General features: G+C 41.5%; 1 protein-coding gene across 2 annotated transcripts; it reads left to right on the forward strand.

Moving 5' to 3' along the window:
- The first annotated feature begins 920 nt into the window (after window positions 1-920).
- LOC121201087 (vesicular glutamate transporter 1-like) lies at window positions 921-10,920 on the forward strand. 2 transcript variants are annotated; one of them, XM_041066713.1, is made up of 13 exons: window positions 921-982; window positions 6,158-6,410; window positions 6,605-6,723; window positions 6,822-6,936; window positions 7,063-7,150; window positions 7,253-7,339; window positions 7,888-8,030; window positions 8,562-8,711; window positions 8,856-8,988; window positions 9,431-9,541; window positions 9,732-9,859; window positions 10,362-10,431; window positions 10,631-10,920. In XM_041066713.1, the coding sequence occupies exons 1-13, from the start codon at window positions 921-923 to the stop codon at window positions 10,918-10,920; spliced, it is 1,749 nt and encodes a 582-aa protein (XP_040922647.1). The 2 variants fall into 2 exon arrangements, with proteins under 2 accessions (XP_040922647.1, XP_040922648.1); XM_041066714.1 differs by having other exon boundaries at window positions 7,888-8,024.
- The last annotated feature ends 2,957 nt before the right edge of the window (window positions 10,921-13,877 follow it).

A 13,877-nucleotide genomic window follows, 5' to 3' on the forward strand; every position in this document is an offset into this window, starting at 1 on the left:
CATCACAGTAAAAATGTTCAAATGACCCTGTGGTCAGTACTTGCAGTGCCACTGGGTTCCATCCACAGCTCTATGAATCCCAAAGAAACACAAGGGCCCGACACTGGATTTACCATAAATTCTGTCTGTTACCCCACAAATTAGCTCCCGATTAGCTATTCATTTTCATCAGTGTCAAAAATCAAAATTAGTTATAAATTCAAGGTATTATGAAATAATTAATTGCACACTCATATGGTCATGAGAGCCCAAATAATCTGCAGTCCAACCCAGAGTCATTACCAGCGTCCTGGGAGCAGCCTGTCCCTCCCATGTCACAAATACCTGGGAACTCTGTTCATATGCTTCGATCGGACAGTGTTTACTCTTACTCCCTCCATTCAAGGCTTGTGCGGTCCAAGAATAGCCCCTGCCTGAACAGTCAGTGCTTAAAAAGCCGGGCTGCGGGGAAGGAAGTGACATGCTACCTTCCACTCACTACACACACTTGGAGAGATTAGCGCGCAGGCAGCAGTAATCTGGTTTCAGGACCACGGCCAGAGACACCGTTTGGCCATGAATCCTGTCGAAAGTTGCCTCTAGTTCGCTGTGAACCTTACCGGAAACCAAAGAGTGTGAAGAAGTTCATTTGGACATTAAGGACTCTGGCAAAGTGGGACTGACAATGTTTGCTCAGGTGCAGCAGATTAAATCTCTGGAAAATCTGTGTCGCTGACTGCAGATTCCACTGCACAGGAAGCCACTGGGTTAAGGAGTCTGGTGATCAATTAAAATCAAGACTTGCTTTCTGATTTTTATTTTATGTTATTTTTTTTATGTGTGAGTGAGAAACACCCTGCGGAGGGAGTAGAGGAGAAGGCTGTGCGCTCAGGCGGGAGCGCGCAAAGACTGCACAGTGGTCGGATCCTGGAGTCGTGAGGATGGAGATCCGGCCGGACAGGTTTAAGGCCGTGGCAGCCAAGACTCTCGGGAAAATATACGGGTATGTAAAGTCCCTCTGGGACAAATTGCAACCAGAAAATGTTGAAACGCAGAAATGGCTGCAGGCGCAATTGTCCTCCTTTGTTATAAAGAGAGTTCATCTTTCTTTGTTTTTCAATCAAACTAGGCCACTGAGGGTCTGTCTTTACCTATAGCTGCTGAAACATGATTTTTAATATGTATTTATCTTAAAAGAAAAGCAAACTGCTCATTTGAAGATCAAAATGTCCAGGGACCTGGATTAGTGTGGGGTTGGATGACCTGGCACCACATCTGTCTCTCTATAGGCTGCTGAATCTACCACGTAAGAAACGGGCATACATAATTTAGCACTGAATATGCAATAGAGGTCGTTAAATACCACATAAAAAGTTATAAATACTTTCTCTGAGGACTCAAACTGAAACTTAAAATGAGTCTATCAACGTCTGTTTCACATTCAGTGATAAGTGAATTATCCTCCTTTGCCTCTGAGGCACAAATAGAGAGAATTAAGTTTCATTTTAGATCTAAACTGCTCCATCAGTGTAAGATGAAGCGTCGGATCAATAACCAGATTCATTTCTTCCAGGCTTTTTTTTTTTTGCAGTGCTGTCCCATCGTTGTCAAATTACAGAATCCTTGTCACTCTTCTATGCGGAGGTTTTATCTGGAGCCTGAATGCCTGAGCAACCAAGCGGTGTGTTTCAGTTTCCACCATACACAAATTATGTTTGATAACGCGGTCTATTTATTACAAACACGCTGGGTGTAACTGTGTTGGGTGTAAGACAGGCCTGTGAGGTTTCTCTGTCTGCGGCCTGTTATTCTGTCACACCTACCATCATGGGACAATGAGCTTATACGACTTTCATTGACCCTCACTCTAGTAAAGGATCCAACTTTTATTTTTTATCCGGTACAACAAATGTCTTTTGGAGTGTGAGTTAGATAGTAGCAGAGCATGCAAACCTGTGGCGATGGACACAGGATGACGACCAAGGTCGAAACAAGGCATAGAAATCTAACGTGATCGGGATTTAGATCTAGTCCTATTTGCCATATGCTTAAAAAAATGCGTGGCACACCTTCCTGAGCTGAGAACAAGTGTGCGGAGGTAGTCAGGAGTCTGGCCAGTGATGGATATCTGAACGCAAGGAGGTATTGATGGACTCCCCTTCCTCTCTCTCGGGATTTGATGTAGCGTCTAAACACTTAAATCCTCTCCAGAAATAGCCTCTCCCCGTCCAAGCTGTCGGCCCACGTAAATCCCTGCAGGCCGTACACCTTGGCCACCTCTCCCTTCTCTCCTCTCTCTCTCTCACCCTAAGTAGCCCGATAGCTCGTCATCGTGCCCCTCCTCACTAACTCAGGGCATTTCACAGCCTGGATTAGGCCAAGGCAGAGAGCCCGCAGCTGCCTATAAGCTTTCATTTCCGGAGAGCGCACGTGCTCTCAGGTACTCCTCTCTTGGTACCTTGCTGGCGCGTGTAACGCGCACCGGCCCGTTCCCCCAGTCCTGTTCTCCGCACGCGACTTATTTAAGCCTCATTAATGCCTTTGTGTATCTATTCTATTCTATTCTATTCAATTCTATTCTATTCTGCCATAGACTTTCTGAAATCAGCAGCCATTCAGTCCTCACTGATTTCAGCCTCTGATCACTCTGTGAATCAGGATGTAGACAACACAAACGTGATTTCACTGATGTACAACCAAGTGACAGTCTCCTGTTATTCCTTCGTTAGAGATTAAATAGTGTATGTCTTACTCCTGAATCCCTCACCTAAATGAACCGCTCTAACTGCTGTTTGACAATAAAATCCAAAACACTTTGGATTCACGGTATCATAGGACCAAACAGTTATGCCTGGCATGTGAGCAGAGTATTAGAGCAAGATGTTTAACTTTTTTTTAAAATGCTTTGCTATATTTTTCACATTTGAATTCATGGTATTTAATTAATGAAAATCATATCCAGAATCTAGTTTATGTGGTTACGATGCTTCCTCACGGGTTGATATTCCAACATTTTGTGTTACTAGTCTGAGTTCAGTAGGTCCTCCTTACTAGTGTCACGAGGAGCTTTTCAACCTTTCAGACAATCTACACTAGTTATTTGATTCTCTCTTATCCGATCAATGATTCCAAGCTGTTGACTCACCTCTGAACCAAGCTGCTGAACCGCCCTGACATTTGTCCTTGACGTATGAATTAAGAGATTAACTTGGAGAGGGAACAGGGAATACTCACTGAGCAGAGCGGGTCTTGCGAATTCAGCTCTCTTACATGTCATCAAGGTTCAAAACTAAATGTTTTTCTCAATTGAGTTAAATTGCTTTACAGAAGCAGCCAGACCTTTTCCTCATGGTGTGACCAGAGCAATGGGGAGAAGGTCAGGTAGCTTGTAAGGATTACAACGGATTTTCCTTAACTCGGGGTCAGTCATGAAAAGTCACTGCAGCAGATACAGGAAAAAAAAAAAAAAAAATCTGAATCAGAATAACTTTATTAATCCCAGTAGGGAAATTCTTACTGTTACTTAACTCCCAGTTGAAAATGAAGAGAAGAGGAGAATTGCACATAGTGTTTGGTAAGAGAAAAAAAATTCTAGAATAAATAAGTGAAGTGAAAACAAAATAAAACTACAGTATAATGATAATCAAGTAAAAGTATTGCAATAGAAAAGAAGAGGAAGCAGAAGTGAAAAAGAAGAATGTATTGTATTGCGGTGAAAGTAGACTCCTCGTGGACCCTGGGGAAATAAATTGGTGTTGAAGAAGAAGGAAATGTTGCGAATTGTGTGTGAGATGATACCTGAGTCAGGGGAGTCGACGGTAAAAAGCAGGGTTGAAGATAAAGAGGAGACAGCAGGAATGACGAGAGAGGCCCGCCCAGACAAAAATAGTCCAAGAGAGCCAGAGATATAAATAATTCAAGATGGAGAATCATTAATACTTCATCAGTGTCGAAGGCTGTTAGATCGGCTGCTTACAGTAACTATAGAGCATGTATGTTTTATTATTGCGATGTTGGAGTTTTTAGCTGACTACTCTGTACAGGTTTATTGGCAGGAACACAAAGTCCGTCTCTGGAGTCTTTTTGTCACTCGATATGTTAGTATCCATGTCATTTCATGTCTCTACAGGAAGTAAAGCTTTATGCAGCTGCGACAGTGGTTGTGTAAAGATTTTTGTGGAAAGCTTTAGTGATTAGCTGCTGCTCCTTTCTCCATATTTCAGAAATGTGATTGTCCTGGTGACTTGATAGAGCATCCTGGTTTGAGATTTCTAGCATATAGAGAAGAAATCCCATATAACTAATGTAGAATGTGTAAAGGCTCGTGTAAACATGCTCTTACTGCTGTAGATCATCTCTTCCTGTCAAAATGAGGAATTCTGGGTTGACCCGCTGATCGAGAGTTCAAATCAGGTTAAGGTGTTTTTCTCACATGTTCCCCTTCTGTCTTGATAGTTTCTGTCTCTTACAGTACAACTGTTAGACAATCAGTTTATAGCGTTGTCACAACAGAAAGGACTTGAATTCAGCAGGGCAGTTTGCTAGTATACAGCAAAAGATAAATGACAGCAGCTCAGCTATGTATGAAAACACTAACAATAAATAGATCTTGCAATGAGTAGTGAGTAGTACCAAATGTATAAAGCATCGCTCAACACCTATATCAAAAAAGTTATCTATCACTTCCTATTTCTTTATCTTTGACTTGCACTATGATTAATATTCTTACTGACTGTTCAACGCCTAATAATAATATGTATAATAATATGATAACAGTATCTACATACAGCTCTTGCTGGCTTTTAAATGTGTTGATCTTGATAATTTATATCGTGTGCATGACCCTGAGTAAAGTTTATTCACACGCTGGCCCACTGCAGAGATAACTTTGTCAAATTTGTGTTTGTGTGTGTGTGTACTTGTATTGCTACACAGTGTGAGGACTGGTTTGTATTTTAAACCACTGGAGTGAGGACATTTTTGGGGAAGTGGAGACATTCCTCACTTTCGGACACACCTTAAAATGACTATTTTAAGGTTAAGACTTGGTTTTAGGGTTAGAATGGAGTTTAGGTTTAGGTGATTCAAATCTTAGCACGCAGCAGTTTGACATCGAGTATCCAGGCAGAGATTTTCATCCCAACCATGATGCATGTTCACAATGGCCACTCAAAAGCAATAGGGATAGGAATAGCAATGGGACTCCGTGTGCCATCATCTGGACCTGCAGTTCTCGAGTCTCGATCTGAGCACTCAGCCTTGCACATGTCATGTTTAATAGATTATCCGCTGAGTTTAGATACATATTTGATGCATCTTAGACTGGAGGCTTCTAGAGGTCACGGTTTCTCAGGGTTTCTCAGCAAGAACACATGAACATAGCGAACAGACAGGAGCAGGAAAAAAAAGAGTAGTTGAGCTTGTTTGGAGGGAGAAGAGGCGCACAGATGCACCGGGATAAGACAAGTTTCTGTAAACACCGCTGTCTTTTACTGTCGGCCAGTTCAGTCAGGAGATGAGTGTCTGCGATACAAAAATACCCAATATATTAACATCTTGAGAAGACAGGATGAGTCAGAGTTACGTTAGCAAGCTCCAGTGGCAGCAGGCTGACAGACAACTGTGCTGACTGTGTCTTGTTAAGACGCTGGTGTTACCAGTGAAGTAGACAGCGAGAAAGACTGTGTGAACATTTAGATCCATGCACTTTTATCAAGGAAAAGCTGACAGTCTTCAAGCCCTTCAGAGAAGGATCTGTTTTCACGTTGGCAACCAGAGTTTGGAAAACCAGGGGCAGATCACTGACTGAGTGCTATTAAAGAAAATACGCAATACAGAAGTGTAGGAGTAAACCAAATATAACAGCTTTTCTTTTTGAGGGGTCAATAATTATTGTATTTGAATTGCAGTTTGAATTGGCAAACACTACACTGACTATATTATGATTTGCGAAATGTCCAGTTTTATATCAAGGAGCCTTATAATGTGAATTGTCAAAGGCTGTCTCTGAAAATTATCAAGCCAGGTAAAGACAGGCGAGATGAAAAGCAGATTGACTTACGCGGCCTTTGAACTGGGACTGTTTTGGGACAGATTGGAGTCTAAAGATCATACTAACAGGGACTACAGCTGACATATAATATTCTTCATTCCCTCACTTTTTGGTTCTTCTTTATAGAGCTCTTGAGAAGAAACAGGAAAATGGCGAGACCATCGAGTTGTCGGCGGAGGGCCGGCCGGAGCTGGTGGAGGAAAAGGAGTTGCCCGTGGTGGACTGCACATGCTTCGGCCTGCCCAGGCGCTACATCATCGCCATCCTCTCCGGTATTGGCTTCTGCATCTCCTTTGGAATCCGATGTAACTTGGGCGTGGCCATCGTCAGCATGGTCAACAGCCACACCATCTTCAGAGACAACAAGGAGGTCATAGTGGTGAGTGGTGGTCTGGGGGATATTCTTAGTGCTGTGCATGAGTTCAGGGATGGTACCAAACCTGTTTCAGAGCGAGATCAGTGAAGAAATGTTTCTCCAAGTTTGCAGTGTTAAAACTTTATTATGCTACAAGCCTTTGTCGGCTGTTCGTCTTTCTCATTCAAACTCTCATTCAAGTTCATCTGTCCCAACAGAAAGCTCAATTTGACTGGGATCCAGAAACAGTGGGGATGATCCACGGCTCATTCTTCTGGGGATACATAGTAACCCAAATTCCAGGAGGGTTCATTTGTCAAAAGTTTGCAGCAAACAGGTGTGTTACTCCACTACCGTACTACTACTCCACTACAAACACACGCTCCTCTGCACATACTGACTGTCTCTTCTTTTCTCTATGCTCTCCTCTTGCAGAGTGTTTGGCTTTGCTATAGTGGCCACATCCTGCCTGAACATGCTCATCCCCACGGCAGCTCGGATGCACTTTGGCTGTGTTATCATTGTCAGGATCTTTCAAGGACTTGTGGAGGTGCTTGAGACTGAGACTTGTCTATAGCTTCCTCCTGGACACAAGAAACGGGCAACACAGAAAGATTTACATTTTATTTGTTTATTTATTTATCCATCATTGTGTAATTTCTTCCCTATCCTACAGGGAGTTTCATACCCTGCCTGTCATGGTATTTGGGCAAAATGGGCACCACCTCTTGAAAGAAGTCGCCTGGCCACAACAGCCTTTTGTGGTGAGTCTGTTATAACTGGCCATGTTTCTCTGTCATACAATGATGGATGATTGATGTTTCACTGCCAATTTGATATACCCACAATACTTCTGTGTTTCCTAGGTTCTTATGCTGGTGCTGTGATAGCCATGCCGTTAGCTGGAATCCTAGTCCAGTACTCTGGATGGTCATCGGTCTTCTATGTCTACGGTAAGTGACCTTTGACATTCACCCAGCTTTTTCACGAATCATGCTTTTCAAACCCTTCAAACTGAAGTCTTTTTAAATGTTGAACCTGGATTTTCAGACCAAACCTGTGAAATTAAACGTGATCTTCTGAGTTAAATACAACAGAATTGCTATTATAAGCATGACAACTGGAGTAATCAGTTGGTCTGTGAGCAACTGTAAATACATCAAAATGTTGGTTTCACTTGTGTTGTGTGGACACACCCATCAGCATGCACAACATGCAGAAACGCCGTTTCTGCTGACACATACTGAAACTGAGACGTCAAGAGAGGACAAAAACACCACAAAGGCCAGCAACATAAATATAAAGAGCAACACCCCCCCCAAAAATAAATTCAACATGAATTCAACATTTAATCCCAGTCTGTTTGGAAGCAGCAGCTACCGTCAGTGCTTCCTTTGCTGCTTGTTCCTTTTTATCTTTCTCCCAGGTTTGACACATACCATTATTCTTTTTCTTTTCTCTGTGTCACTCGCCACCCTCCACCCCCCCTGTCCCCTTCCAGGAAGCTTTGGGGTCATGTGGTACTGCTTCTGGATCCTGGTGTCTTATGAAAGTCCAGCAGCCCATCCCACCATCACTGAGGAGGAGAGGAAATATATTGAGGAAAGCATAGGGGAGTCAGCCCAATTCACAGTGACGGTCAGTGCAACAAGTCGATTTCCTCTGGTACAATATGATTCAGACGCTGTATCACATCAAACTGGCTGAGTCTGACATATCACTAAGCTGATACTTTTTCTGTTTTATGCAAAAAATGTTAAGATTAGGATAAGGTCACACATGAAGAATGTGGAGATGGTAAACAAGCAAGGCAAAGACAGACTAACAAGGAAGCTAGCCTGGCTGGAGTTCAAGAGGGTGTCGAACAACTAAAACATTGCTAGTGCTTTATCAAAATCAAAGCACCACAGATGGATTTAGAAATGTGTAACCGCCGTTCATTCGTGTCTGCATTCATGCATTCAAGCAAAACTAATAAGTTTTACTCCTCTCACCCTGTTATTGACTACAATGAACCTCAAATACAAAAAGAAAATGGTCATATATTCAGATAAACAACACTTTGAATGTTCATTTATGTTTGTGAGAGAAGCCAGAGCTTTTAGAATTTTGCCATAAAATCAGTGAAACAAAAGTATATTAATAACATAAAAAGCACATTTTTGTGTGTTACAGAAATTCAACACACCATGGAGGGCCTTCTTCACGTCCATGCCAGTGTACGCCATCATCGTGGCTAATTTCTGCAGAAGCTGGACTTTCTACTTGCTTCTCATCAGCCAGCCGGCGTACTTTGAGGAGGTGTTTGGGTTTGAGATTAGCAAGGTAACAGACACCAGATGTGTGCAAAAGTTTCCATGCGCACAAAAACGTGACACTGCACAGTTCATAGCTATACATGGTTTGCTGTCAGTGTTTTCTGAAGTGAAAATCCCTCGAGCTCTCCAATCTGATTTTGGTCTCATCTAGGTGGGAATAGTTTCTGCACTTCCCCATCTGGTTATGACCATCATCGTGCCCATCGGTGGCCAGATTGCCGATTATCTGCGCTCCAACCACATCATGACCACCACTAATGTCAGGAAACTTATGAACTGTGGCGGTAAGAAAGGGGCAAAATGAAGGGAAAGCAACACTTAGCCTTGCAGAGGGGGAAACATAGAAGGCTCAGACATGTGAAACTGAAAAACAGCTCTCTAAGTCACCAGCTAATTATGCGGTTTTTCTTCAGTAGGGGTGAGAAAACATTTGTTGTATAAGACAAGCGATGACTCATTATAAAGCAGAAGCTCTGCCTTTGTCAGCTATTTTTGAACTTCTGTGGTGAAGTGAAATGTAGAAGCATACAGTGCACTTATCATTTTGTTGGTAGCCGTGTCAGTACTGAGGCAATTTAAGGACACTGCTCAGTCAACAGCATTTTGTGAAAAAGGAGAAGAAAGGAGTGACTAAAATTATCCTCAGTTGCCCTCCCTTCACTAAGCATCTTGCGTTGAGACTACACTGACCCAACATTAACTCTACATTTCACTCGTCTCCTTCAGGGTTTGGGATGGAGGCAACTCTGCTGCTGGTGGTAGGCTTCTCTCACACAAAAGGTGTTGCCATTACATTCCTGGTCCTGGCTGTGGGTTTCTCAGGCTTTGCCATTTCAGGTGAACTTTAGTTTATTTATTCCTTAAGCACCCCCCCCCCCCCCCTCCCGCCGCCTTTCTAGCTTGGAGTCCAGTGTGTTTTTTAGAACCTTTTGGTCACAAGCACTGATAGATTATGGAAGTGTGGTGCCATTTATTTTAATCATGAATAAAATATCCGTATCTAATAATAGTCATTCTTCCTCACAAGGTTTCAATGTCAATCACCTGGACATTGCACCCCGATATGCTAGTATCCTAATGGGTATCTCCAACGGTGTGGGCACTTTGTCTGGTATGGTTTGTCCACTTATAGTTGGTGCCATGACGAAGCACAAGGTGAGAACTGATCTGTAATTCTGTGACTCATAGAAATGTGTATTTGTGTAGATATTCAGGATCAACTGTAATTCAACTATAGAAAGTAGCATAGTATGCATGATTTCGTAAACATTATGCTCTAAAACACTTGCATTTCTGCTTTTATTACTTCGTCAAGTGGTGTTGTTTTGTAACCAAGTTTGGTCACTGAAAAATCGTCTGTATAAAAGCAGGGGTGTCACTTCCTCATAAAGAGTTCTGTTTGTGTCATTTTGCTTTTGCATTCAAGGAGAAATTTATGACTAAGACTAAACATCAATTTAATGTTGCACTGCATGTAGCTCAAGAGATCAGAAGTGTCCAAAGTTTGAGCACATTTATAAAACACAGTACATGTGCAAACCTCTCTTTGCTGGTTTGATTTAATGCATGAACATGTTTATAACTTTAGGATATCTAAAAACTTTTCATGCTTATAACCATTTGTCCTCTTTTTTTTCTTTCCACCTTCCTTTGATAGACGAGAGAAGAGTGGCAGGGTGTGTTTCTTATTGCCTCGCTTGTTCATTACGGAGGTGTTATATTCTATGGTGTGTATATTCTCTTCTAAATTTTCCACCGATTCTGCCTCAGAGTATTAAGGTGTTTCAGTTTGCACAAATCTATGAGTTATTCTTAATGCAATCAAACTGAAAATTCAGTTTAACATATTTTGTAGATTTGTTGTTGGCACAGCAACAAGCCTCAACAATGGGCCGGAAGACTGACTTTGTCTTGTCTCTGCTGCAGGACTTTTTGCATCTGGAGAGAAGCAAGCTTGGGCCGAGCCAGAGCAGCTGAGCGATGAGAAATGTGGCATCCTGGATGAGGATGAGCTCGCAAACGAGACAGAGGAGCTGTATCGTACAAGTGGCGGGGCGGGCTATGGAGCTATGAACCAGGGAGCAGACCCCAACGGAGGCGGAGGTGTGGGAGGAGGAGGCTGGGTCTCAGACTGGGACAAAACTGAGGAGTATGTACAACCAGCCGGAACCAATAATTACCTTTATGGAGGAGAGGGGGACCGAGAGTTCACATAAAACCAGCAGATCCTCTGCACATAGCCTTTAGTGAGGCAGAAACAGAACATCAGCAGTGTGAAGTTTCACCTGATGGAATGGAGACCTTTAAAATTCCGGATTTAAGATGGAAGGCAGGAGGGGACAATTTTCAGCAAGTCTGACTATATTAATATAACTGAACTGAATTCAAAGAGACTGCACAGTGGAGGTGAAGACATTAGTAAATGTAAAATGTGTGTTTGTGTGTGATTGCAGTTGTGTACCCTGTGTGACAGATGATCTAAGTAAGCGTGTTCTAGGACCCGTCAGCTTCCGTGTAAAATCCATTGGAGAAGGGTGTTTTAGGCCTGGTGTGGCTTTCTTTGATGTTTATTCATTGTACTCATTTTTAGAAATGTCTCTGTTAATTGACTGGATTTGGATTTCATTAGTATTCCTCTCATTTTATATTTGAGTTACTCCAGATTACAAATCCTTCGGTGCACATTGGTCACAAGCTCATTTCTTCTTGTTGGGTGAAAACCTTTTGAGTTTCTTCAACTGGTTTTAAAAAAAATAATAAAAAAGTTTTAATAGATGGTTGTAGAGGTTCTGCAACCCATAGCAGCGTATGCACCTCCACTGAAGTTAAAGTTTCGTCCTTAATGTGCACACTTCTAAGAAAAAGCATGTTACTTGTGCCAATACAGCAAAATATTTTGCTCTGTAGTATTGGTTTACTTATCCACAGAGAAAGTAATTGCACACCTGCAAATATTACTGTTTTCTGTTAAGTCTAAATAGCCCACTCTGACATTTTTAGATGCAACATTTTGATTTCCTTGTGCAAAAATGTTTTATGTACTAGGCCTCTAACCTGTCTGCCTGCTGACAAACTGGGGAATAACAATGCCTCATACAGGACTAGAAGGAGCATGATTATCCAGGGTATATAACAGTCCTCTGTCAAAATAGTTTCTTAGTTTGGACCCACTTTTATTTACATCAGGTCTCTTCCAGGCTTTTCTCTTTTTCTCTTCAAAACATCAGAATTTTGTTTAATGTGCTCTACGTGTAATACATGCTTCATTATGGATTCTATTATGTTACTGTTCTGTTGGGGCAATTTATGTGTTAACATATTCTCTTTCAGGTAAGGCACTCTGCTGTCACTGTATTAATAACCAAAGAACCCCAACACAGGCCAGTCTCTACTCTCTGTCACAGAGGCAAAGCAGTGAGCCGAGGCTTTTGTTTGGTGCCAGTTAAGTAGCATACATCAAAATGAATGTGCACATAAAAAGAGTCAGTCTTGTAAAGCCACCACATACAGGAGATCCCGGTCAATCACCTTAGGATTGGTGGAATTTCCCTTTGCTTTATTTTATAGTGCATCAAGCTGAAGATGTGTTAAATGATCAGTAAATTAAAAGACCAATGAACCGTAACAATGCTGATAATGAACAACAAAACAATGACATTTCACTGTACAAGAGCAATTTGGTTTTATTTTTGTTAGTAGATGTTGTAATGTATTTAGCTAGCCCCGAAGTTAAGTTAAAAAATATCCCTGTGTTAGGTCATGGGACGGTGTCACTGTGGCTGATGCTGTTTCATTGATAGGAGTTCAAATATTAAATGTCAGGGTTTTTACTGTTTTTGTCATTTTTCATTAATTTATTGTTTATTGTTTTGTTCTGGATTGTAAACTAAAACTGTAAATGTAAAAATTATGTACATGTGGGAAATTGTATAATAAAAAAAAACTAGAGGTCCTGTACAATAATTATAGATATTCTTAACAATTTATGCCTATGTATTACTCCCATTTTCCTGTTTTATTATTTGGCATTAGGTGCTGCATAAATTATCTTTATATGAATAGATTCTTACAGATGAGTGTTGAATTTTTAATCATCCTTATTTTTTCCTTTTGTTTTTTTTTTTTTTTCTTAATTACAGGACCTGTTTTGTCTTGTTGGAGCCAACTTTCCTCTGCTTCATCATGATTCAGGCACTAACAATGTGAATCTTTAAACCTTTGGATGCAGTGGTTTCATGTTACCCATTATGTGGTGCTCCTCTGCAGGCAGCGGATCGATCACTGAGCTGAAGTATGAGAGCATGGAAATGAAGAAGAAGAAGAAAAAAAAAGATTTTGGTCGCACCAGTTCCTGTGCCTCACCAGTTTTCCCCAGCCGGTAAGAAGCACAGAGGCTCAGGGATTCACCCTCTCTGCCCTGCTCTGGTTTCTGAAATCAATGAGATTATCCTGCATCCATCTGTCAGTGAGAAAACAAGTGAGAAAGAGAGAGAGAGATTTTCATGGCTGATGTCTAATAATACTGCAGTAAAACTTCTCCTTGCAGTTTGTCAGTACCAGAATCATGTTGGGGGGGGGGGGCTGTTTATTTAATTATTATGTTGTTGTTTTTATAAATGTATTATCCACTATGCAACTTAATATACAATTACACCCTATACAAGTTAACACCCTGGGTGTAGTTTAGTTGGGGCTGTTGCCTCTTTATTGAAAACACTAAAATAAGCTCTTGGTTGCTTCTAATCTTCTTGCCCAGTTATATTTCTTCATCAACGTGTCACAGCCTCTTACAATTTTCTTTTCTCTGTGGCCAAAACACTTTGAGTCATCAGACGTCAGCTGAAATTTGAAATAAGGCCACTTTCAGGGCGGTGTGGTGCGGAGTGGTGAGAGGACACGTGAAGGTCATGGCTGAAGACAGTTGCCCTCAGCGACAGGCTGAAACTCAAGGGCCACCACTTCATCCAAAGGTAAGCAGTCAGTAAAGATAACACATCCAATGCCTTTTCAGAATTCATTTCCATAAAATAGATTTTCATATGGTTAAATGTATTTGTACATATAATGTGTGACGGCCCTGAAACTTTCATCGGCATTGGTTGGATGTCGGAGTCATTGTACTGATGTTCACCACATCTTCACTTAAATGTTGTGCGAAAAAACCCCAATGAAA

The sequence above is a fragment of the Toxotes jaculatrix genome, chromosome 21 (genome assembly GCF_017976425.1).
Source record: "Toxotes jaculatrix isolate fToxJac2 chromosome 21, fToxJac2.pri, whole genome shotgun sequence".
In the NCBI taxonomy this organism is placed as follows: domain Eukaryota; kingdom Metazoa; phylum Chordata; class Actinopteri; family Toxotidae; genus Toxotes; species Toxotes jaculatrix.

What these genes read in the sequence shown, in the direction of transcription:
- LOC121201087 (XM_041066713.1), top strand. Translation starts at nt 921, where the DNA reads ATGGAGATCCGGCCGGACAGGTTTAAGGCCGTGGCAGCCAAGACTCTC. An exon ending in ACAACAAGGAGGTCATAGTG is followed by an intron (nt 6,411 to 6,604) that starts GTGAGTGGTGGT and finishes CTGTCCCAACAG; the next exon opens with AAAGCTCAATTTGACTGGGA. An exon ending in GAAACTTATGAACTGTGGCG is followed by an intron (nt 8,989 to 9,430) that starts GTAAGAAAGGGG and finishes CGTCTCCTTCAG; the next exon opens with GGTTTGGGATGGAGGCAACT.